This window comes from Cupressus sempervirens, chromosome 4, assembly GCF_028749045.1.
Source record: "Cupressus sempervirens isolate cs-2001-9-10 chromosome 4, ASM2874904v1, whole genome shotgun sequence".
NCBI classification, from domain to species: Eukaryota; Viridiplantae; Streptophyta; class Pinopsida; order Cupressales; family Cupressaceae; genus Cupressus; species Cupressus sempervirens.
In genome coordinates, this window is record NC_143121.1 from 320,091,719 (window position 1) to 320,117,966 (window position 26,248).

Genomic DNA, 26,248 nt, shown 5'->3' on the forward strand with positions numbered 1-26,248 from the left:
ATGACAGTGGATAGACTCTCCTGCATTTTGGGCTAATCTAGGGCTAGGAGTGGAGTTGTAGAGGTTTCTTAAATAGGATTGAAAATACTGAAATGTGTTGCAAGGTGTAAAGTTTGCAGTTGTCTTCAAAGTAAATTAAACCCCAAGGAATATCAGTGTGCTAAAGGCTAACCAAGTACGTAATTGACCTCATATAGCTGATGTGCACATCATTGTAGACAATGTAACATGAGGGTGCAAGGATATGATTCAAAAGATGATTAAATGATAAAGAATACAATTGGTATTTCCTTGTAATTGTGAACTGTACAAATATGAAAACTAATTCCTACACTGGTTATGTAGTTTGAGTTGTTTGAAGGTGTGCAATTGAATCATTAGTTATCTGGATCGGTGTCTATTCAATGGGCAATAGAGTCACAGAATATCAAAGGAAAAGAAAACTGAGACCATAAGGAATAATGAGCTATGCATTTACACACACCAAATATATGGTATCAATAACAAGGCATGCTTAGTAATCCATTGTAGAGCTGCATAAATCCATGTAAATTATGGAAGATATAATTACAAGGTTTGAAATGCATTAAAATAAGAAGCTATAACATTTATCAAATCAAGAATTACACTTGTGCCAGCATAAGTGGCAAAGAAGTCCTAGCTGTGACTAAGAGATCCATCTGAAATAATAGAACTATCATAGATACACTTTTTTACAAGGAACACTTACAAATTTAACCTCCTTGACATTGAATTAATTTGCTACTTCCAAAATGGATTGGGTTGGCATCAGTTGAAACCCTACATCATTCTAGCAGTGTGGTGCTATGTTGAATACACCAATGACCAACCCTTTGAATTTGGAACCGACTTGTAGTTATAGTTTTCATGCAGGTTTTTCCTCATGAGTTGAAGGGGCCAAAGGATTGGGAACTCTCAAAAATCTTGACCTATGCAAGAAGGCAATAAACTTAAAACTTTTTAACTGGTACTATTTTGCAGATGCCCATATCTTTCAAGCATCATTAATCCTTGAATAATGCTAGAAATTGAGGACTCGACATCAGGTTGTAGTTGTACTTGTATGGCATGGAGGGAGATCCTTCTTTGATTTGCAAATCTCATTATCATTAATGGAAAATTGATTGTGGCATCTAAAGGCACATGTTGAGCTCACAAAATGGCGAGAAAAATCCTTTAGGAACCGCAAAAATTCATTCTGGTTGTTGAAATGTCTTTCTACGGCAAAGAGGTAGGTGAAATGGTGCATCACATTGGGGTTTATAGATTGAAACTAGATTTTGCTGGGTTTTTGGGTCTAGGAGGGGCCTTGGAAGTAGGTTTTTAGAGTGTGAGTTCTCTTGAGTGTCAAGTCATGAAAGAGATTGGAATTGAGAGTGAAGAGGGATCAGGGATTTGGAATCGGAATGGGGTGGGGATTAGGTCTTGGGAGGGACCATAAGTTGGTGAACTAGAAATGGGACGAAGAAGCCAGTAGATATTGGATCCTAGGAATGGAGTTGGGAGTTCAGAAGCAAAGGATAAAAATGTGTGTTGGGGTGTTGGGGTTCAAGGTTAGATTTCTCAGATTGCTTATTTATGTGGGCAAAATGAGGCCTAAGTGCATAAAAAGTTAGGACCCTAGCAAAAATTGGCACTATCAAATTGAGCCCTAGCGTAGTTTATCACACATGCTTGTGAAAACATCAATGGAGCTCCTTTATGTTCATTTAATAACTTGCATCTTAGTCATCTGTATTATGATTATCTCATCTTGTCTTTGGCCTTTCATTGATGCAAGTATTAGAGGTTACACATGAGGCTTGTGCAACAGTAATGTTTGTCTTTTGGGAATTTCTAGAGGTGAAAATTGTGGTCCAAAATGTCAAGTATGACCTTAACTATTAATGAGTTAATCTGATCTGTCATGCTTATTGGCTAAAGGTTTATCTGTCTCCTGATGCAGTTTTAGGTGGAATCTCTTTAAAACATCATGCATCATGTTACTGTCATTATGTGTTGGTCCTACTGATTATTTATACTTGGGAACCTACCTAATTATGCCTTCTTCTAGTTCTCCTATAATTGTGGGGGGGAGGTGTGGGCGATTACCTTTCATCCAAAAATAATGTCACACTGCACTTCTTTAGGCCACTTCTACTATGATGTTTTAAAACTGCTTACTTCTCTTTGCTTTTAAGTGAGAATTAAGGAATAATGAGCATTTTAATTTTGTTTCCAGATAAGAAGCAACAGACACATAACCATAGGATTCCATACTACTACCCTGCGAAGAGAAACATTAACTGCTGTAGAAATTCAATATAGGTTTCCATTTTTCAACTTTGAATCATCTACACTAAGAGTCATTTTGCTGCATCTCTTCATTTGAGATTGTATCTTAACATAAATTGTTAAGTTCGATATGTGACCTCCAAGAGTATGTTATAATTTAGGAAGAGCTTGTACAAAATGTATAAAAATGGAACAGCTATTGGAGAACCATGCTCCGCATGTGCATCATTATTACTTCTGTCTATTTGAAAAGAAACTCCTATAGTTTTTTGTTAAACAATCAATTTTTTAGCTTGAGTTGGATCAACCAGTTAGTTTACAAGGATCATGTTTTTTCACTGCAATGATTTGTTTAAATGAGTTTTTTATAAGAACATATGTTCTTTAAACAACAAATTTATCTTGTTTGGATCTGACAATTGATCACCGTATAGCTAACTGCAGAACACTGTGAAAACTAGGAAAGTCTGTTCTGCATGTAAACCCCTTTCTAGTGGTGGGTCTCCTCACCATTATAGAGTAGCGAGAGTTGGGAATCCCTCTGTACTGGTGGCAGTCACCAATTGCAGTCACCTATTGTTTTATGCAGCTCCAAGATTTCATAGACAAAATTATTGTGTCAACTATGGTTGACCTGTCACGGAATAAACATAGAATTGAATTTTCTCCCCATGAATGAGGCTGGAGCCTATAATTGCATATCATAGAATATTTTTTATATGCTTGGATCACAACAACAAAATTTGCATGGAGCATATCTGTTAATAAAGACAATGTAGTTGTGGGATTGTAATTAGAATTACTGAATTAGATTTGACAGTTACTTGTGGAATCTGCTTTCTTATCTTCTGTCTTCTTACTTAATCTGTTGTGAAAAATCAGTATGGTTTTATATTTGTCACTTTTGGCATTAACCTTAAAAGGTTTCTGTTTGTCTCGTAGGAAGAATATGAGGCAGCTCGGAAAGATTTACAAGATGAGGCTGCTAAGGGCGTTTCTGTTGAAGAGATTAGAGCACTCCTTCAGAGAGGCGCAAATTTGGGCGAGAGTTCAAATCAAAAGATCTCTAAAGATACACAAAAGAAAGTTGTTGATAGAGTACGAAAGCCTACCACCCCTCAACGCATTCAACGGAAAAAGCGTGATGTGTTTCAAATACTCAATAAATTTCCAGAGAAAACAGAAACTGTCAAAGTGTCTTCTGTGGAAAGAAAACTCAGTGCACTTGAACTGTGCTCAAAGGTTATGGAAGAACAGGATGCTGGATCTGTTCTTCAAAAGAAATTATTAAAGTTGGGGAACAAAGACCTCCTGGTAAGACCATTTTCTGATTAAACAAAAAATTGGGCTTATTTTGATGAAAATTTCAGAACCTTGAACATTATTCAAAAGCTGGAGATTTAGGAAATGACCTATTTGCCATGAAGGTTCTTATAACAAATCCACAAGGCAAAGTCCGTGTAAGGATGGCCACCAATATGGAAGGACCACTTGTTCTACACTGGGGACTATCAAAAAATTCAGCCAGGGAATGGACAGTACGTATGGTTATATTTAGATGATATTTTGTCTTGGAATCTGCAGGAACATAAAGTAAAATATGATTATGTATGTGGTGCAGTTCCTGACTAGTGCAGCATTGAATTTTGTAGGATATTCTTCATTGAGAAGTATGCTGGTTACAATTGTGTTCAAGCTAATTTTCAGAACATGATCATTTGCAGGCACCTCCATTGGATATTTTACCTGAAGGATCAAATATTCTGCAACTAAGTTGTGAGACAACGTTTAGGGAAGGGTTTGCTTTGGATCCATCTTTAAAGGTACGCCACAACTTCATGTTATTTCTGGTCTTACTTTTGAAGAAATACTTGTGCTGTTAAATTTTAATAGAACATGAAATCCATTTTCATAGCAACAACTTTTTGAGGGCATTGACCTGTACATAGTTGAATATTTCTACTAACCTATGCTAATCCATTCAAATTATTGTTGGCAATGATAGTCTGTTGAGATTGAGATTGGTGAGCGTAGCTTTATTGGAATACCTTTTGTTCTTCGTTCAGACAGTAATTGGATCAAGGACAATGGTTCAGATTTCTATTTTAGCCTGAGAAAAGAAGATACTAAATCAGTAAAGGTGATTTTCTTGATGGTGAATGCGTTAAAATTTGGTTATATATTGTTTCTTATTAAATCCTGGCAGTCAATATCATATTCTTAAATTTTTTTGAGTACTGTCCACATATGTAGATAATGTGTATACTTAAAGTTTCCATTTGCTTCTCTTCACAAGATTTTCAGAGAGATAAAAGCTTACAATTGTTTTTACTTTTGATTCATATGAATTGTTCTCTGATTCCTAAGCAGGCACCAGGAGATGGAAACGGTACAGCTAAACAGGTATTGGAAGCAATTGCAGAAAAAGAGAGTGATGCGGAAAGGTCATTAATGCATAGGTGAGTGTACCAGCTGTCAATAATACAGAAGGGTAAAATGCTAGCTTTCTTCTCTAAGATGTTGAGAGTATTTTACTTCATTTTAAAGATCCAAGTTCAATGTTTGATTGATCCCCTGTCTTGTAATTCTGTGACCACTGATGGTGTCTTTGAAGTATAGACGGTGTTAAAGTCAGATCCTTCTCTTTCAGGGTATTCTTGTACTGTTTGCATGGATAGACCAGTCAATTTATATAGGCTCCAAACAAAGTGGAGCAACTTTGATACTGCCTATTATATCATTAGGACAAAAATGATATCACAAATGAATGAGTAACATTTATTTCTTCACTAAACTTGATTCATCGGAATAGCTGCATTATAGATCACACTTTCTGTATATGATAGAAGGCTTTCAGTAAAATAACAGAAACAAATTAAATATGTCAGTAATGGGCTTGTTTTGGAATCTTAATTATTATATAAATTTCTAATAAATGATGGTTTTGTAAAGGTTATAGTGATGACTGTGTATGCAGGAAGAGGCTGTTGATCTCTTGGATGGTAAATGGAACAGATGATATTTCCACAGTCCATGTAGATCAATTGTAATGCTTTTGGTTAAAAGCTGTGTATGGTATTTAGTATCAATATTTTGTTTTGGATCACACACCGTGATCCATCATTAGGAATGTTGATGCACAAAGTTGTAAGTCCCTAAATCCCCAAGCTTCTTGTATGTGCTTGGGGTGGAAAAGTTATGGAGGAAGACCTCACAGTTATGTTTAGGCTTGGCAACTTTGGACAAATTTACTAAGGTGGGTACGATATTCCTTGACATTTTCCTTTGCTATACCATGACGGGCTTCCATATGGTTCTATTTAGATACAATTATGTGTAATGGACATGTGCCTTTCCACAAAACATATCCAACACGTAGTATACTCCTATTTAAGCTGTTTACAGCTTCGGGTAACAAGTTTAACTCATACATAATAGATATTAACAGAAAGTAATATAATGCAACACAACACAGTTATCAGAGAGCTCACCAAGCTTATTTTTTAATCTAAGGAAATGCTTACATTCATATATTCAAACTCACAATGACAGCAACACTTCTTCACTCAATCATAATGATGATCATATACAAGTACATGGAATATATAGTGTCGAAGGGGGTGTGACTATCAACCATTGTGACTCTCCTAACTACCAACCCGAACTACCTATCCCTTTGGACACATTAATCAAACAATAACAATTAGTTTCACCGACATCATCCCCCCAAAAAAGAAAGTCATGTCTGGTCGACACAAAACAAAATGGATAGTGAATTATTTTGAATCTGTCAATTATTTTGTTCCAGAAGGAGTCATCCTCCTTCATACCCAAGAGAAGGCCAAGGTATGTGTCAGGGAAAGCTCCAATCTTGCAATCCCAACTTGCCTATAAATAGGAGTATTCATGAAAAAAATAGAGCTCTTAGACCAGTTAATAAGTTGACTAGAGGCTTTAGTATAAGTAGTGAGCAATTAAACATTTTTGCTTCTTTTATTGTTGATCTACCCATCAGGATAGTGTCATCAACAAATTGCTCATGAGAGCAAGTTTTAGGCCCAGAGGAGGTATTAAGACCCTTTATCCTTTTAGTTCCAACAAAATAACTTATAAGTCTCCCCATGATTTAGCCATAATAGCAAAAAGGATAGGTGAAATTGGGTCACCTTGTCTAATACCTCTAGAAGGTTTAAATTTTTTTGAAGACGAACCATTCACCAAAATAGCCGCTGAAGAAGTTGTGATTAGTTATCTAATCAGGTTGACCACTCTATTACTGAAACCCATCGAGCTAAGTACGCGAAAAAGGAAATTCCAATCAACCCTATCACAAGCCTTGGACTTTTAGGAATTAAAGCAATGAATGTCGCATTGAGTTTAGTTAGTAGAGTTTGGGACCCAAAAAACTCTTTGACAACATTAGTCACATCACCTTCCACAATGTGCCAGAACTTTTGAAAAAAGATCAGAAAGCCATCAGGGCCTGGAGACTTTTCCCCATCAAAAGAAAACACTGCCACTTTAATTTCTTTAACTGAGGGAATAGTTGTAAGATTCTTATTTTGATAATCATTTATACCTTTGGGAATTACTTTAAGAAGACTCTCCTGCATTTGAAGATCCAAATTTTCATGCTGAAGAAGTTTTGAAAAGTAATCAATCATAACTTTTTTGATTTGATCATCCTTATTCCAGGTACCATCCTCAGTTTTTATGGTGTTGATTCTTGAGGCCGCTTTGTGCTTGGATGTAATGTCCCTGTTTTTGTCCAGTCTGTGCAGTTGATAGAGTTAGCTCGTCATAGCGACCTTCGTGAGCTGGCAGGGCTTTTTGGGGGTCTTAGTTATGGATTTACTATTTTTAGTAAGTCTATTTTTAGTTGTGGCTATTTTTGGCAGTGCAATGGGTGGCTTGGTAGTTGGTCGTCACTTGCAATTAATCAGGTTATAATTGCACGAGCTCTGATTTATTTATTATTCATTGAGTTGCATTATTATAATAATGTTTATATTATTATAATAATGACTTTAAGAGATATTTCCAAAAGGCAAGTTGGGAAGTTTCTAGTGTTGAGTTCTTTTGGGAAACTTCCACGTTTTTTGAAGTGGAGTTTTATGGAAACTTTTGCCAACGAAAGCTTATAAATGAGAGCTCATTTCATTGGGAAAGACACTCTTGATTATATATTTGATTTTGTGCCTTTTTGGCTTTTTCCTGGGTTCTTAACTGTATGCCCTTGTTGATATATAAGGGTTAGAAATTTTGAGAATTGCACTTGCAATTTAGCTGCTGAGGTATAGCTAAGATTGCCTAACTTCTCTACTGTTCATCACTGTATTTATTTCACTACTGAAGTATAGTGGATTTGTTGTATTTCTCCAACTGTGATCACTGTGGCTATAGAGATTATTTCTGAAGGGAATTAATTGTAATATATACAATCTGGCAATCGATTTAATAATTGATTAAAGGTATTGGTAGCTGCCATTCTTCATTACTGGGTTGCGTTTGAGATATCAACTAGACGCCAAGTTGTGAGGTTAAGGTAGCTAGACTAGCAAATCGGGCTGGGTAGAAACAAATGCAATTCCAACTCTCCACATGGTCTTATGTCTTTCTGGAACCACCTGCAGTCTATAATACACTTGGACGTCATACACAGCTGGCCGTAACCTACAATTAGGAGCAATACGGAATTAAGATTAGACTGCCTTTGGCTTGCGTTGGAAGTTGTGGGATGGTTGAGTGTTGTTTGGGGCACAACTTCTGCTAGCCGTGGATCTTAGCAATGCTGGTGATGTGCATCAGCCGTGTCTAGTATGTTGTCATGGTCTTGGCACGTTGACAATCCAAATTGAGAGCCAACCAAGTTCAGTAAATAAAATCAGGTTCTTAATGCTTTCAAGTTGTGTGGTTATGAACTCATTATGCATTGTATTCGACTTGTCGAATTGGGCAAACTTTGAGCAATAAATTCTCTATGCTTTACTTTTGTGTTACTGACATATATATTCCAAAACATACAAAAAATCAGAAAATCAATAAACACAGATTATCAATATTGTTCTCATTTACAATATTAAGTTCTAGCCGGCTAAGGGTTTTTACATTGGAAGCAGTCACATGGAAGAATTTGGTGTTTCTATTACCAGCTTGAAGATGTAAAACCCTTGACCTTTGTCTCTAATAGGTTTCCTCTTTAGAAATAACATTATGGACTTTAGTAAGATATTTGCCTTCCTCTATCTTTAGCTGCTCTGTAAATCCAGTTTTTTGGATGGCTTCTTGAATCAAAGACAGCCCTAAGAAAATCTCCTTTTCTTTAAAAATGTCTCCAAAAACCTTATTATTCCAAATCTTGACTTTGGTTTTAACATTACTAAGTTTTTTAGCAGCTTTGAACATAGCAGTTCCTTCAACATGTATATTCCACCATTCCCTTATTCTATCGTCAAGGTCTTTACGAAGGAGCTACATTCATTCAAACCTAAAAGGACGGTTGACTTTACTCGAGACAACCTCAGCATAAAGTGTTGTCCTACATTTTGTCACCGCAAAATGTAGGTAACAGTACAAAACTTTTTCTAACTAATTTCACATTTCTCAAAGCTTATTTCATTATTTAATTGGTTTGTATTGATCAATTAAACAACACCAATTGATATAATGAATCCTTTTACGGAAGGCTTTCGTCAAGTCTTTTTTGTTTTCCTTTCTGTCGAGCCTTTGCTTAATTTTGAAGCCTTCATCATCCATTCTTTGTTTTTGAGTTTGTGTTTTTTTTTTTAGTCCTTTGGTTTTGCTCATGTCATGCCTTTTGCTTTTCCCTTCGATTCGGTCTAATCTAGAGGTTAATCGGACTTGTCAGTCAAGAGTTATGACCATTTTAGTACTTCAAAAGTGGAACTTTTGGGTGCAACAACTCGAATTTAAAATATGATGTTATATTTTCAATTTGACTTTCACTTTTTGATAAATATAACTTATATTCACTTTTTGTTATATTTTTAAGTTACTTTAACTTTAAATTTTTAGCTTAAAGTGACTATAGTGCAGTTTATGTTATAATTTTACGTTGAGTTACTTTTTGATTTTCACTTAAGTGACCATATTAACTATATGTTTCAATTTAATTTTTAACATTTAAATCAAATGCTCTAGTAAATATTGCTTTTTAATATGATATTTACATGTTATATTGTTTTTTAAATTAAAAGTGACCAAAAACAAGGGGGTCGGCCCTTAACAGTCAAAAAGCTGGTAACTAGCACATTACCAGCCAGTAACAAAACCAGACAAAAAGAACAGGAGTACCAGCAGACAGAGACTTAAACCATAGACCAGAAAGCTAGAACCAGAAAGGAAACAACCTAGCTACTAACCACATAGTCCATAAAGGCACCCAGGCCTAATAAAAACTTAAATACAGTTGAATACCAGCAAAACCATAATTGCCAAAAAAGTATATAAAGTCTTTGGATCCTTAGATCCCCATAACTGAATAGAACTAAAAAAGACTTAGATTTATTTTTTCCCTTTTCCCCTTCCATGAAGTAGAATCTGGGCCCAGTCATCGGCAAGAAACTTGAAGAGTAATTTGTTGTCCTCCATGTCCAAGCCAGCTTCCTCCTTCTCCTGTGCCAGCAATTGGAGGGTACTTGCAGCAGCATGGGTAACTTTAAGTCCAAACTTGGAGAAGGTGAAAAACCCCTCCTCCAAAGCTTTGACCCTTTCCTCCAGGTTCATGTAATGCTCCTCCATCGCCTCAGTCTCCTTTTTATGCTCCTCGACCTTCTTTGCAGCAACCTCCTTCATTTTCAGTCCCTGTGATTTATCCTACAGCACCCGTAGGTTAGAGGAAATCTTCAAATTTACATGTTATATTGTTAATATGATATATAAATCTAATTTATGTCCCATTTAAGTAATATTTTAATGAATTTAAATTGACATGTGCTTATTAAATCACTTAAAGTCATCAAAAGTGGACATTTTATGTGTCATTACATGTAAAATCCATCAAAAGTGGACCTTTTACATGTCATTACATATAAAGTTCAACTTGAAAACATAAATCCATCAAAAGTGGACCTTTTCCATGTCTTTGCATATTTAAGTCATCACAAGTGGACATTTTATATGCTATTACATGTAAAATCCATCAAAAGTGGACATTTTATATGTCACTTCATATAAAGTTCATTTTGGTGGACCTTTATGATGTCATTACATCAAAAGGTTAGCATAAGTGAACCTTTTTGATGCCACTGCCACAAAAGTGAAGTTTTTATGCCTTCACATATAAAAAGTGAGATGCATTTTAGAACATGCTTCCTCCCCCAAAAGGTCCGATTTTGCTTATAAGCATTATTAAAAATATGTGACCAAAGAGGTTCGATTTTGATCAAAAAACATGTTTTAATAAATGCAATGACACTCAAAAAGTCTATTTTTGAAGAACATGTTTTTGCCCTCCAAGAACCTGATTTTGATTATAAGTTGAGATTTTGTCAATGGATTTGCACAAGATTTCTTCTATTGGAGGCGTTTTTGGTTGGCAATGATTTACCTTGCATTTAAAATGGATTTAATAAGCTCAAAAACGTTTTTGAAAGCTTCATTCTAGGGCACGTTTTTTGAGAAATCAGCAAATAAATCCATTTTTAATACATGTTTTTGCTCCAATCCAAATTGATTTGGTATTTTAAGTGTATATCATTGCATTGTGATACACATTTTCAACTTTGAAAGCTAAAAACAAATTCATTTCATGCCTTTTATGAATCATGATTTTGCTCAAAATGCCCGGAAAATTGGGGTTTAAATCCACTTTTATGCGTTTTGAAGCCACTTTTTTGCATTTTTATCCATTTATGAAGTTGTTTTTACATTCACCAGTCAAAAATGATTCAAAAACATGCATTTTTTGGCCATGTTTTTGCAAAAACAGCCCAGATTTTTGCATAAAAAAGTCGTGTTTTTGTTCAAAAAACTCAAAAAAATGCATTTTCAGCCCATACCTTTGACCAAAAGGGATTGTTTTTGAGTTTTAAATGCATGATATTGTCTTTGGAGACCATGTATTTGGCACTTTCATGTCAAATTCGACCCTTCATTGCTCATTAATATTTGTTAAATGCAAGTACGGAAAAAGTCAAGAAGTTGTTTGAAAATCTGGATTTGAGGAAGAATTGGTTTTCAAGTTTATAAAACTTGCTATTTTGGCTCTTTAACCTCCAAGTAAGTGGACATTTTCAAACTTGCTCATCAATTCATGCTTATCTTGCTATTTCCATGAATAATATGGCTTGTTATTGCGCACTTGTCCATATATATGCCATGAAAACTGCATTTTGCCTTTAAAAATGATGAAAGCTCTCATTTTCACAGTTTTGAAATTTTCCCAAATTCCAAATTTGAATTTGCACTTGAAAGCAATTTTCATATTAACATGTTTGAGTTTAAGACCAAAGGCATGTGTTTGTTTTTCGTTGTTTGTTTTTCATTTTTCTTCTTTTGGAAGAAATTGCAAGTTTTTTCTCAAGAAGTTGAGGACGTTTCAGTTCACTCCACATTCCATTTCCATCTTTCCATGTCACAACACTTCGCATCTCATCTGACAAATTCGATTACATGTTTTCCATCTCATTCACCATCCGCACATGCATGTAATCCAATTTTCCATTTCCAATCCTCAATGTGCATTCGCGAGTTCATGAGCAATTACATGTTTCCACATCTTTCTATGCTTTTCACCTCATCTTCCATTCACACTTACATGTAAAAGCTCGTTCACCATCCGCCTTTGCATTCCATCTCATTCTTCCATCCCTTGTTACATTTTGCACTTACATGTAATCATTTTCATGCAATAACATGTTAAAGACCCTAAGTCACATTTTGGAAATCAGAAATCTCCATTTGAACGTATTTTCATGTGCCAAGCACTTTACTTCAAATTAAAAAAAAAAGAAAAAAAAAGAGTTAAAGGTGCTGATGGAAAGTTATTCTGAGTTTACATCCGGACATCGTCAAGAAGGTTTTCAAAGTGTCAAAGAATCTAGAATGTGCCAATCTACAAAGGAGAATTCACAACAACTTGAGCAAGAAAAGCTGGATCACATCAAGTTTCCACATGACAATGAACAATTCATCAAAGTCAGAGGTTATCAAAAGATGCAACACCATGGTTATCAAGGTGAATACAGCAAGACAAAGTATGGTAACTCCTGATCCTGTGATCATCTGGGATTACATTGTCAAGTACAAGGCCCTTCAAAATTGTTTCCTTCCCTTCCTTCTTCTTCTTTCATGTTTGTAATTGAAAATGATGTATTACACGAAGATATGTAATTACATGTAATGCGAGTTGCATGTGCAGTTGCATGTAACCCTATGTTTTCTCTTGTAGTTAGACTAGGTCAAAGTTGGTTGAGTTGCTCCCACTTTTCCTCCACTTTTTTCTCAACTCTTATGCCTATATAAAGGAGTGCCCCCTCATTGTAAAAATCATCTTTTTTTGTATACAAGAAAGCTCTACCAATTTGTGCAAACATAACTTTGATTGTGTAGTATAAATTTGGGAGAAAAGTGGATAAAAGAAGAAGAAGCAATTGGATTCGAAGCTTTGTCTGGAAGCAATCATGATAGAGCAAGTTAGAAGCTTTGACTATAATTTGTGTCTATTGTCTTTGATTCATGTTATTATTGTTTGTTCAATAATAGAGCATAATGATTTAAGAAGCAATCAGAGTCAAAGCTTTAACTAGGAGCGGTTGTGGAAATATATAGATAGAAGCTTTTTCTGTAGCTTATACTTCTTTCTTAATTTGCAAAATAGTTAAGTTATTCTTACTTCTAGGAGTCTTTGTGCCCTAATTGTAAAGTTTTTCATATAAAAGTACAGTCGGACTTAGAGCCAAACCGGTACATTTTCAGCTAGCCTTTGAGTTAGTGAAAGTTTATCGGTATCACTATTTCCAGCTCTTGATAAAAGTGTAGTTAGAGATTCACCTTGCCCATTACTCGCTCCATGAGTAAGTGGATTCTTTCTTGAAAGTTAAGAAGAAAGGATATTGGTAACACCCATTTTACAAAATCTCTCGCCTTCTTGCTTACCTTGAGTTGATCCAAGGAAAAGTGAGAAGGGGAGCCTTCCCTTTAAGGTAGGAGAGACTTTGTCTCACACGCTGTGGCTGGTCATCCTATTTTGTGATTGGATTTTTACCCAAAACTGTCGGTTGCAAAATATCCATCCAACAAGTAGCACAAAGGTGAGTGATCTGATCCCACGCAGCGAAGCAACGACAACTTACAAGAGTAGCTCGACAACTAGTCCAAAGAGATTAAAGCTCTATCAAGTCTGACTTGAATTTGATCCTTTCCAACCCTTCTGTTAGACCACGTAAACTAAGAATCAGTCGGATCCACGCCCAACAGAGCATTATTATTTATAAAGTCTATCAAGTCAAGTCTGCTATCCAAATCCAGAGTCATCACCCCTAATTTTTCATTATCTTTGATAAGGGTGTTAAAATCCCCCATAACCATCCATCCATTTTGAGTTTTTTGTTAGAAGATGTATTTTCAGTTTCTAATTAGGACAAATTGAATCAACAATATGGAGATTAGATTATTTAGTTGAAGACTAATAAATTGCCTAAGGGTTTGGTCACTTTGGAGACTATTTTCAATCTTGATGATGAGGTGAAAAGAGATAAAACCAGCATACTGGTCAAGGAGGAACACTATGAGGAGCTGGAGATATTTGAAGAAAACTCCCCAAGGTTGGTAAGATTAATTCCAAACAACAAAAACATGATTTTATTGAGTTGTCATAGGAATTTAATGATGTTTTTGCATGGGATTATTCTGATCTAAAAGGTTTTGACCCTTAGTTGACCCAACATACAATAGAGTTTGAGCTAATGCAAAACCTATAAGACAAAATTAAAGACCTATAAATCCCAAGCTAGAACCTATGATGCTAAAATAGCTGACTTAGCTTGTAGAGGGTGGGATTGTTTTTCCTATAAAACACACTTCTTGGGTGTTTAATCTTAGATCTTGTAAGAAAGAAAAATGGGGAAATACGTCTATGTGTTGACTTTAGCAACTTGGATAGAGCTTCATTGAAGGATAGGCATCCCTTACCCTCTATGGAACAAATTTTGCAATATGTTTTAGGATCTAAAAGGTTTTCTTTGTTGGATGGGTATTCTAGGTATAATCATATTAACTTGAGCATCAATAGATAAAGCATTAGAATCAATAAGGTCTTGAATAACATTCTTCAAAGTACAACACCTTTGAATATCATGATCAGGTTAACGATGGTATTGATAGAACGCATTTGAATCAAATGACTTAGGCATTGGTTTGCTAGTGTTAATAGGATGAATATGAGGAAGTTTAAGAATTATAGCATGAATCAATTTAGTAATCACCTTGGATAAAGGTTTAGATAATTGAGTGTACTTGCAATTAGGATGATATACAAAGGAAAAAGTAGTCGTACCTTTAGATGTATTAGCCACTTGATCAACAACTGTATTTGTTGACTTGATTTTGATGAATTTGTTAGGATAAGAGAACTTGTTTGAATTATTGGCGACATCGCTCGTATCACTAGAAATAAGAGCCATTGGAGTAGAGCTCTCGAGTTGACTCACTTGTAACTGGTAATGGTGAAGCACTGCTCATAGATGAGAAAAAGAGGTATACTTAGTAAGACAGATCTTATTTCTAATGTCTTTTTGTAAATTAGAAATAAAAATACTTCGAATATCATGATTAGGCAGAGGATAAGAAATTTGAGCATACAAATGTTTAAATCTATCAATAAAATCAGTAACCTTCTCTTTAACAGTTTGCTTACAATGCATCAAATCAGTTAAAGAAATTTTAGGATCAATATTATTCTGAAATTGTTGAATGACAACATTAGCTAGAAATTTAAAGAAATCAATAGAATAAGGAGGTAGAGAGCAATACCATTGCATGGCTTTATCCCAAAAAGAACCTGGAAACAACTTAGCCATGAGCTTATAATCATGAGCAAAATCACTACATATAGTCTAGAAAGTTTTAACTTGAATCGCAGGATCACCCTTAACGTTATAAGCCTCAAGATGAGGTACCACAACATGTTGTGGTATAACAATAGGATGGATATCTAAGGAAAGGGGATTAGCAATGTCACAGGTAGGAATGTTATATTTAGATCAAGTGAATTGAGCCACTTGTTGCAATGTAGTGACGGTTTGAATCAAGCTACTAATGGTAGGATCAAAAGATGCGATAGTAGGCATAGATATGTTAGATGTATTAGAAAAATTTTAAGAGACAGAGGGAAGATGTAAAGATGTAGGCGGAGTATTAGAAAGAATAGGTAAAGGGTCTGAATAAGTAAAAGGAACTGCATTATATGAAGGTAATGAAGAAGGGATGAATGTAGGAGGAACATAGACGAGAAATGAATGGCTAAGAAGACCAACACGAGGAGTGGAAACTTGTGTAGAAGTTGTCATAAGAGGTGGAGCATACATAGGTATGCTAGAAAGGGTAGTGGAAATCGTAAAAGGTTCAATGGTTGTGGAAGGAGGAGAATTTCCTAACTCTTTAGCACATTCCGTCAAAGACTTAGCATGAGTATTAATAATGTGAGATATATCACACAAGATGGAAATGTTATTATCATTACTATTAAGAAGTTTCTGAAGAGCCTCAATAGTAGCAACACTCTCGAGATTGTGATGTTCTTGGACAAGCCAAGTTTTCAATTTATCAAATTCATGCGAAAGTTTATCAATTTGTAAAAGAGGAACTCTTAAAGCTTCATCTTCATCATGGGATGAGTGAGAAGAGTTATGCTCCATTAAAGGATTAAGATTGTGAAGAAAGATGTTAGTGTCATCATGAGTCCTAGGTAGTAAAATGGAATCATGATCAAAGCCTATGAGTCTTATGACTTCTCCTAAGGGGAATGCTATAGGTTGGACTTAGTGTAATTAAGCTCATAAAAAAAGGAAATCACAAAAGGAAAATCTAATGAGATCTAACCACAAAATGTATAGAAGAGCATAAAAGAGAGATCTAACCACATAAAAGACAGCTAAATCTAACTCTATAATAAAAGAAGAAGAAAAGGGTTCACCAAAAGAAGAAAATCTAACTCCAAAAAGAAAGGGGCATAAGTCGGCTTCACCAAAATGTTTAGTGAAGCTGACACCAAATAAGATAGAAAGATCGAACTCCAAGAATGAGGGTAAGAGGTCGGGTTCACCAAAAGAAGGTAAACACCTAAAATAAAACCATATAACATCAAAAAGAATGGGGGACAAGTCGGGTTCGCCAAAATGTTTAGTGGGTAAAAGGGAGATGTTTTAATAGGATGTAGATCTCCACTTTACGCCACTAAAACATTAAAAAATGATAAGAAAAGGGAAAGAGATAATTTCCAAATATGATTCGTCTTTATAACCCAAATTAGATTGGCAAAGACCCAAAAGAGAGGGTGTCAATTCTAAATTTGAATTATAAATTAGAATGCAATCTAAGGAAATACACTCTTAACTCATGTGTGATAACGTGAATGCAAAATTGAACTAATTGATCGAATAATGTAAATCTAGATGCTAAGTGTACACAATAAACCCAATTAAGATATAGATTTGAGATAAATATATGAAAGGAAATAAAGTATGAAAGATCACCTTGAAATATGTAGTATAAGATGTATTTTAGCTTCAAAAAATGTGGATCCAAGCCTGTCTTTAAATATCTAGTTGTGGATTCCCAAAGAAAATGACAAAACAAACAAAACCCAAAAGATGTTTTTCTAGAAAATGAGCAGGGTCTAGGTCAACTTGGTTGTAACCTAACCGGTTGGATTCCTACGAGGTCACTGTGTTTTAGGAGTACTGTAACAAAATCGAACAAACTTCTCCAGGAAGCTCTCGGGAAGTTGCCAGATCCGTAGTTGCAATTACGCTATCTTGCTCCATCATACAAAAAAACGAACGGTTTTTGTTGCGTGGTGGATGAGGGCTTGACCAAACAAGCCCTATATTGAGGAATCAACCTTGAACTGATAAATGTAAATGCAAATGACTGAAATAAGATAAATATTAGGATTCAACTTGCTCAAAAACCCTTGTCAATAAGGATTTTGCCTTGTAGAGTGGTGAAGACTTTGAATTCGATCTCTAACTGTAGGGTATCTCCACAATTTGCAATGGATCTACCATAATTTGGTGCCATGGATGTAAGTATGCATCAATGTAGAAGATAATGAATGCTTTGATGTAGATCTTGTCCCTTGATGGCCAACAATGTGCTAGATCTTGAAGAGGAAACACCCACAATGTTAATTTTTTAGATTTTCGGGCAGAGAAGAGATATAGTGCAACAGTGGTGAACAATTACTTGCACATTATGTTTTTGGTGTGTTCATCATTCATCACCCAACACATATAATATATATGTGTGTGTGTGTGTAATATCCCTCACCGGATTTTAACTAAATTTCCCTTTCAACAATATACTCAGAAATAAAACATTTCAGATAGTTTTCAGCATTTTCATAAATAGTAGAAATACCAACCGACATTTATCTAGTCTCTTCTTGAATATAATACCCAGACTCAAATATAAACAAATGTAATACGAGACAATCAATAAAACCAGAAGCTTCTCCACAGATAATAATTTATTATTTCCAAAATAAAATTCAAGATTCGAGCATATAATAATGCGTTACGAATCAAAAGATGAAAACTAGGAAACTCTTATAACTCCTTACAATACGTTATTGCATTTTACAACAGCAATACAATAACCAGCACTAGGAATCCAATCCTTAATACAAACTGGCAGTTAGATTGGAATACTAGAATAAAAACCTGTAAGCACATGTGAAACACCTGAACTGATGTCTCCTCGGACAATGGGTTTGCATCCACTGTTTGCCAGTACGAGGGGCTATGTCCTCCAACTAGCTGAAAGCTGAAGCTTTCTGAAACTCTCACAAGAGAGAAAATTGAACTGAATAATAAAATCAGGCACGCCCAAACAATGAGCCTCTTTCCTCATTTAAAATACAAACCAAGACTCTTCGGCTCCTCTCTAGTTTTCGTCCTATTCCCTTGTGGCTCTCCAACTTCCCCAAGGTATTTCGTCTTGTTCCTCCTTCACCCTTTGTCCTTTGTATAACATTAGATTGACCTTTTTAATATTTTGCGTCTATGTCTCAAAAGCAATTTTAATATTATATAGAATAAGACTTCAATACTTCTAATGTCCCTAAAAGGAACATTACAATATGAGATGAAGAGACGCGTCTTCCAAAAGACATGACACTTCAAATGGGGAAAACTAAGTTTTCCCACTTAATTGAATTATCATATAATAAAATAATATATTTCATATTATTATTATTATATTGCCATTAAATATGTAGCCACTCTTGGCTTGCTTTTGCATATTTAATTATTTATTGTTACATTAACACTCCCTCTTGGACTTGAGAAGATCAACCAATAAATCTCAAGTTTATAAAAGACCTTAGCTTCTCTATCTTCACAATTGGTAGAGGTACCAGAAACATAACTTCAATAGATCTCAAATCTATTATATATCCCATACATTGTCTCATGATGTAAAATTCATATAGATCTCAAAAGATCTCAAAGTCATCATCATATGGTCTTAAGTATTAGTCTCTTGAGTCTAATTGACTCATTCAAACATCAAATCCCTGATGTCACATACTCTAACCTTGAGTCTAACTGATTCAACTGATATCAAAACATTGGCCGAATATCAAGTCCATGATATTCACTAAATGCTCCTAGTAATGGCTTCCCAACATCAAGTCCATGATGTCACCATGTACTCAACCTGTGGATCTTCTTAAAGATCCACGAGTCACAAGGACTCAACCGACATCAAAACCGTGATGTCATCCGTACTCGTATTCGAATATTAAGTCCACCAAGTGCTAAATCTGACATCAAATCCATGATGTCTCTTGCACTGGTATTAGAATATCAAATACATGATATTCACCAAGTGCTCTGAGTTGTAGTATCTGGACATTAAGTCCACCTTGCTAACATACGACCCTTCTCTGAATTTGCCCACAGGTAGCCTTGCATGTACAGTGATTAATGTTGTACGTCTACTTGTGCATCCTTTCTTGTTAATTTGTGACAACTTATGCTCTACGCTGATCAATCGCTATTGAGAGTCCAATCTATAACTGTGTTACAGATTCTCCCAAGCATATATCGTGCATACATCACATTGCTAGGCTTTTTCAACAGTGTACCATTTCCTTGCATGGTGCTTGATTTCCCTTGTGCCATCTCACACTGCCTGATCGCAACCTCCACCTTGCTTATCAGTACTATCATCATGCGCCTTGGTGGTATGGTTGTTTTATGCTCTGTGCAATGTGTGTGCAACTTAAACAATGTCTCCGTGCAATTTGAATGGTTCCTCCCACTGGTGTCACTTTTTCTTTTTATTGTTGCTAAGTGTCAACCTTTGTCGGTTTGGGAACCATTGTATGGTGGTCTTTGAATCTCCCCAGGTGATGTCATGTAGCTTGGATGTGTTTGTGCAGGCTTAAATGGTTTCCCTTCTGAATGTTGTCTTGACACTTCACAACAAGTAAGACCCTTGCCACTCTTGTGTTAGCTTGTTCAGTGGGTACAATACTTGGGCAATTTTGTTTTGATAAACCTCTTGTAGTACCCTATGTGCCCCAAGAAAGATTTCACCCTTGTGATGTCTATCGATGCTTCCATTTCTACAATCACCTTATCTTCTCTGGGTGCGGCCTTAGTCTTGCCTTGCACACAATGGACCCCAACAACTTCCCCTATGGCACCATTAATCTACATTTCCTTGGGGTCATTGCTAGGCTTGCTCTTCTGCATCTCTCCATGCAATGCTTAAGAGCCACCATGTGTGTGTCCTATGCACTATAGATGGACTAGTCATCCAAAAAGGCTTTGAAATTTTCGATAGACATTTTATCAAATATGTGTAGGATTATCCTCTGGAATATCGCTAACACATTACAGAGTCCAAAGGGCATCCTATTAGCGAAGAAATTATCCTCCACCAAAATCGTCATCTTCAATTTATCCTCCTCAACTATGGATATTTGATTGTATCCTGAAAATCCATCCATGTATAAATAGATTTCATGTCCTGCCACATCTTCAGGATGTTATTTGTGATGAGGAACAAAAAAGGGTCTTTGATGGTAATTGCATTGAAGCGTCTGAAATCTACACATATGCGAATTCAATTCGCCTCCTTTTTCAATGAGTTAACTATAGGAGGGACCCATTCACTTGTTTGCACTATGAAAATAATACTCGTGTCCAATATACATTATATCTCCTCGTTGACTCATGCGACATAGGTCTTGTTTATTTGATACAGTCTCTTCCATATTGGTATGATGCTAGGCACCAATAGAATGCGGTGCACACATAGTTCTAGAGGTACTTCCTTTAACTCTTTTGGATGTCCGGGCAAACACATCTTTATAATCCATAAAGATCTTGAATGTTGCAGCATTTAGGGCAAGGTTCCAGTCATCGCCTACGATGATTTTTCTTTGATTTGCCTCAACACTGAGGTTTACAGATTTCAGTGAAGGTTCCTTGTGCCAAATTGGCTTCTCCATGTGAAACTGGTGTGCTAGTGTCTTGTTCACTCAGGCTTCCCCTTTGTGGTAACCTCCCTATGCTAGTGGAAACATAGCCTTCTCCACCCTTCATCTACCTTGAGCTTGTTGCAATGTAATAGTTCATAATTTTCTATTTACCAATGGAAGAAGCCAATTGTTGAATCTAGGTTGTCCTTCGAGCAACCTCCAATTCTAGGATACCCTCCTCATTAGGTTCCATCCTCTACTTCTCTTCATCTTTGCCATCTATACCGACAAGGATGCTTGGTCCTCTCTTAAAATTTGTGTCTTGAGATCAGTGGTGAACTTTCTCCCGCCTTTCTCTGTGGAGATGGTGTTTCTTTTCCAATTGTGGTTCACCTTTGTTGCCACTAGCCACCCTCTCCCAAGGATTCTATCACAGCCTTTCTTTTTTAGTGGAATCATTACAAAGTCTAGCACAAATGATTGGGTTCTAATCATTACCCTCTACATCATTAGCTTCCCAATTGGCTTGATGTTGTATTGGTCCCCACCCACTAAGTGGAAATTTTTTGGCCATAGTGTAGGTTTTCTCAACATTTTCCTTGTGTCTTTAAGAAGCATGCTGACACCAAACACTCCATCCATGATTGTGTCTATTAAGATGGTGCCAAGGATACCCATCTCCACTACCACAGGATGTATATTACTTTGATTGCCAACAATATTGGGTTTGTCGAAGGGCCTACAGTGTCCTCTGTATGGTTTGCATAGTGCGTTGTACAATTTAGAACCGGTACATTGTTTAGAAGTGTCGTGCGTAGTTGTGGCATAGTTTCGAGGTCTTTAAGTTGAATCGAAACTTCTATATGCATTATTTGCCTTGAAATGTTTTGGTAAACCTCGATTTGTGATGAAGTGCTCGCCATTTTGTGTTTCCCTCCTCTTGGCTATCATTTTTTTCTATTTCGGCTTGGCATCCCGTACTCTGCTTCTTTGTATAGGGGTTGGGGTATATGGCCTTCTTTGCTTGCGCATGCGTGACTATCAACACATCTTCTTCTGTTCCCATCTCCACAATATTCAACGAGTTAGCTCATGACTGTGGACAGCTAGTGTCCTCATGGTCCCTTGGTCCGCACTACCTTCACAAGAGTCGTGTTTCTTATGACGAATAGTCATGGGTGAAATGTCCACACTGGTTGCATCACACTATTGGATCATTGGCTGTCTTTTGGCATCGTATTGTTGTTATCGTTGTTGTTATTATTCATTCCTCTACGCTTCTTGTTCTAGAAGCCACCAAAGGATGCTGTGGTGTTATTTGCCTAAGGGATAGCCATTGCTATGGATGTGGATGACTCTTGGGTGAATAATGCTTGTTGACCTTGTGTCTTCATGCTATATGGGCTTTCCTTAGTGGAATGTCTTATAAGTTGACAAATATCACAAAAATTTTCTTCGGGTATGCTCCTTTGGCATAGCCCTCCTTACATTTCGTACACCAAAAGTCATTATCCTTGTTTCTACTCTTATTGGCTTTGATTGTTTTGAATTCTTGCATCATCCTTAGCATATCCTTTTGAAGGGCTTACACCACCTTGTTGGATTCCTCATCCCTGCTTTGTGTGGAGGAATTGTCATCCTTGGATGATGACCCTTACTTTTTTTTTTCTTGGCTATTTTTCTCTCTCTCCAAGTCCATTGCCCTGTTGTACATATCTGCACTCAATTGTAATGTCCCCATTTTTGCTAGCATTAGAGTTTGAGGGATTAGCCTATTATTGTGATCCGTTTAGGCTAATTATTGTGGATAGAGGGTCTTCTGAGGTAGAAGCTTGGCTATGGGAGGGTCTTGTCTTCTTCACAAATAGTATGTTCTAGTTTGGTCTTCATTTGACTCAGATTAGACTTTGTTTGGGCTTAGTTTCATGCACCTACTATTTATGACAAGTCTACTAATGATTGAGAGGGACGCTTTCTATTTTAGGAAAGTGCGTTTGGTCACATGTGGAAATAATAGGTGTAACTCCTGTTTTAGATGACATATTTGAAGGATAAGTATTTTGCAAGTTATTATTGTTTCAATGGTCTAATTATTATTAATTATAAAATGAGAGCTTCTATTTGAGAGGTGTATTGATGAAAGCTCTTTAATTTGCATTATAAAAAGAGATTTCATGGAGAAAAAGAATACATTCTTTGGCTATTGTTTTTTATTATTTGTGAAGTTGTTGAAGGTCTTCAACAATGGTTTTTTGAGGACTGATTCCTCTCTGATTTACACTTTGAGCCATTGAAAGACATGGTGAATTTTGCTCTGATTATCTTGTAAATTAATCCTGATTAGTCTGATCACAATCTTGGTGCTGTTGTATACCAATATTAGTTCTTCATTTGCAGCGAATTATTCTACTGAATTCGGTGTTTGGAATTCAGTTATTCTACTGAATTCGGCGTTTGGAATTCACTGCCTTGAAGACAGTGGTAATTGTGATTTGAGGGTGAGTTTGGCTACAAATTGGTGTTGATAATCGTCTGACTTTTGCATTAATTGGACAACATTTCTACTAGGTGTTTGGCACTGCGATTGGGCGCCTAAAACCCAATTAGAGAGGATCACTCAGTCATGTATACAGCAGCCAGCTAAGTCTTCTATGTGATTTACTCAAAATGGTGCCATTATTCTGAAATCTTTTCAGGGAGCTTTGGTGTGTTCAAGTGTTAGTTTTTGCATTTTATAGATGCCACTCTTATAAACAAATGATTTCTATTTTCCCAAGATAGTAGGGTTGGTTGGTTGTTTTCTTGGGTGGAATCATTGAAGGTTGCTGGAAGGGTGTAACTTCTAGGGTTTACATGCTTCTCTATGGGAAGTTTTGAGGGTTTAAATCTTGCTGATTTTTTGGGGTTTGGAAGAGGGATTTGTTACTGGTTTGCAACACTTAATAGAAGAGTGCTTCAAGGGTGAATGTTTTGTGAAGGAAAACATTTGTTGTTGTTGGTTTTCGTTGAGCTGCCGAGTGTGAAGAAGAGAACTTGGATTAGACCTTATTTTGGTTACAGGTTCAAATCTTGCTGTGAATTTGGTTGCCTAGGTGTAAGGGAATGCTTAATTTGTTAATGGGTGATTGAGTTTAAAGTTCCTCCTACCTTGAAGTAAATTAAAATGAACAGAAATTTGTAATGGAACTTGTATACTTTGTTGAAGCCGTGTAGAAATTTCACTTATGTTAAATGGCAGAGCTATAATGTAGAGAAAGGGTGCCTAAAACCCCAATTGGTTTACTATTATTTGGATGCCAAGAGGAGCATTTTTTTGTGTCTCCTTCCCATGTCATTGGATGTGAGTATTTCTGGCTGCCGTTTGAGTATCACAACTGCCATGGCTTTCCTCCTAGCAGCTGTGATGTGTGTAGTGTGTAGTGGGCTTTGGACTTTCAAACTGCTGCAAGCTATTTGGCGCCATATCTAATAGGTTATTTAATTATATTTGCAATGTATTTAAGAGCAGTTGTAATAATTTTAGAATACCATAATTGCAAATCATTGGCTTTGCTTGACATTTCAGTTTGTAATCAATTGCATTAAAATCTAATATCATCAGAGTCACAAGGAGTTGAATGTCAAGAGTTGTTTTGTTGATATTTAGTTTTCATGCCAACTGTTTGCATTGATGTCTAGCTATTGTACGTGCATATTTACTTTGTTTGTGACATCTATATGCATTTGAAGGTCAAAAGAATTGCAATTGCACTATAGTTCTTTGCCTAGACATGTTAGTAATCATTTGGAAGTATATAAATCACATTTGGAATCATTTCAAGCAAGCAAGTACAATCTGAAATTAATGGACAGTGAGATAGAGGGTGCATGTAAAGTGATTGACATCATCTCAAATGTCCAAAAGTGAAGTAATTTGATGTTTGTTGGAGTAAGAACCAATTGGGGTTTGTACAACAATGGTGAGGGGACAATTTTCATCTTCTTTTTCAATTAGGGTCTCAACCCTTTGGTGAACCATCACTTCTTAAGGCCATCAAGTGGCTGGCTAATCATCTTTCTCAATTACCATACATTTTGACAGTCTCATCTTTGGCTTGCTTGGCATTGTAGATTTCTGAAATTTCTACCATAATTTCGTTGTTGTTGCTCAATTGCGTTGAACCTCTTGCAGCCGTGAGGAATGTTCTTCCGTGATGAACGTGTTTACCTAATGAATGTTTTGCCGCGTTGTAAACTTGCGAACGTTCTGCAGAAATGAAAACCCCTCTGCAAATGTCTCTCCATTGCAAATAATCATCAACTGCGATTAACCTTCAGCTGCAATTGTTCAATCGTGAATCTTCAGCTGCGCTTGTTCTTGTTTTGAGTTTTTATTTTCTTCTCCGTGCGAACATTTTTTCACCATGCAAGTTTCTCCAGAAGAATAATGCTTATTTTTTGAAGGCTCAAACTCTTCAGTGAACAATTTCTCTTGCGAACAACATTCTTTCACCATGTGTTCAAGGTTTTCGATGTGATGTTTCTTCGTGATTCTCTGATTTCTTTCCGACAATTGTTCGTAAGCAATTTGCTTCATATTTCATTGCGTGATTTTAAAGGTTCTGCTGCTTACTTCTGTTTCTTGCATGAATTTCTGCGCAAATTTCTGGTTTGCAACCATGCGGTTATTTTTCCAACATGTTTGTTGTTGTTGAGGCTCCCTCCTCTCAGCCACCTCCATCCCTGACTTATCAGATGCTGGTTAAAGGTTTGTTGAAGCTCGAAATTGATAATTAGACGGTGAAAGTTTCTTTGGTGGCTCTCACAACAACAATCGCAACACTCAAACTGCAGGCAGATTCCAATCAACCATTTTTGAGTAGGTTTTCTACCACTTTTACCACTGAGACAATAGGCTTTAAGTTTGACTTAGCGTAGTCATTGGATATCTAGGTGAGTAAGACACCATGAAGGGCAAGCAAACGAAAATTGTGGCTTAGTATTCCACCTTGCTAACTGAAACTGAACAAAAAGTTAATACTTGGGCTTCCTTGTGCAACAACACTGGGGCTACACCTGTTTCAGGTGTCGAGAAGTCAATCCAAGGGAAGATTAATGATGAATGGATAAGGCGTGCTTGTGAACTTAATTTGAGGGTTAGGGGCCTTCCTACTTCCTTAGTGGGCCCCACTTGAACTGCCCACTCCTTTTTGTGTGACCAACTTGACATCTCCGATATTACATTGAATAAATGTTGGTTGGGTTTGGATAATACTCTCTACCTTTGGTTCCTCTCTCTAT

At 36.3% G+C, this 26,248-nt stretch overlaps 1 protein-coding gene across 1 annotated transcript in view; it reads left to right on the top strand.

Annotated features, from left to right (window-relative positions):
• LOC149561319 (alpha-glucan water dikinase, chloroplastic-like) overlaps window positions 1–26,248 on the top strand; it is a 154,438-nt gene that overhangs the window by 12,287 nt on the left and 115,903 nt on the right. Inside the window, exons 8-12 of the mRNA XM_089825084.1 lie at window positions 3,238–3,609; window positions 3,723–3,833; window positions 4,020–4,118; window positions 4,301–4,435; window positions 4,666–4,754. Coding sequence (XP_089681210.1) covers window positions 3,238–3,609; window positions 3,723–3,833; window positions 4,020–4,118; window positions 4,301–4,435; window positions 4,666–4,754 — 806 coding nt within the window. The remainder of the gene's footprint in view (window positions 1–3,237; window positions 3,610–3,722; window positions 3,834–4,019; window positions 4,119–4,300; window positions 4,436–4,665; window positions 4,755–26,248) is intronic.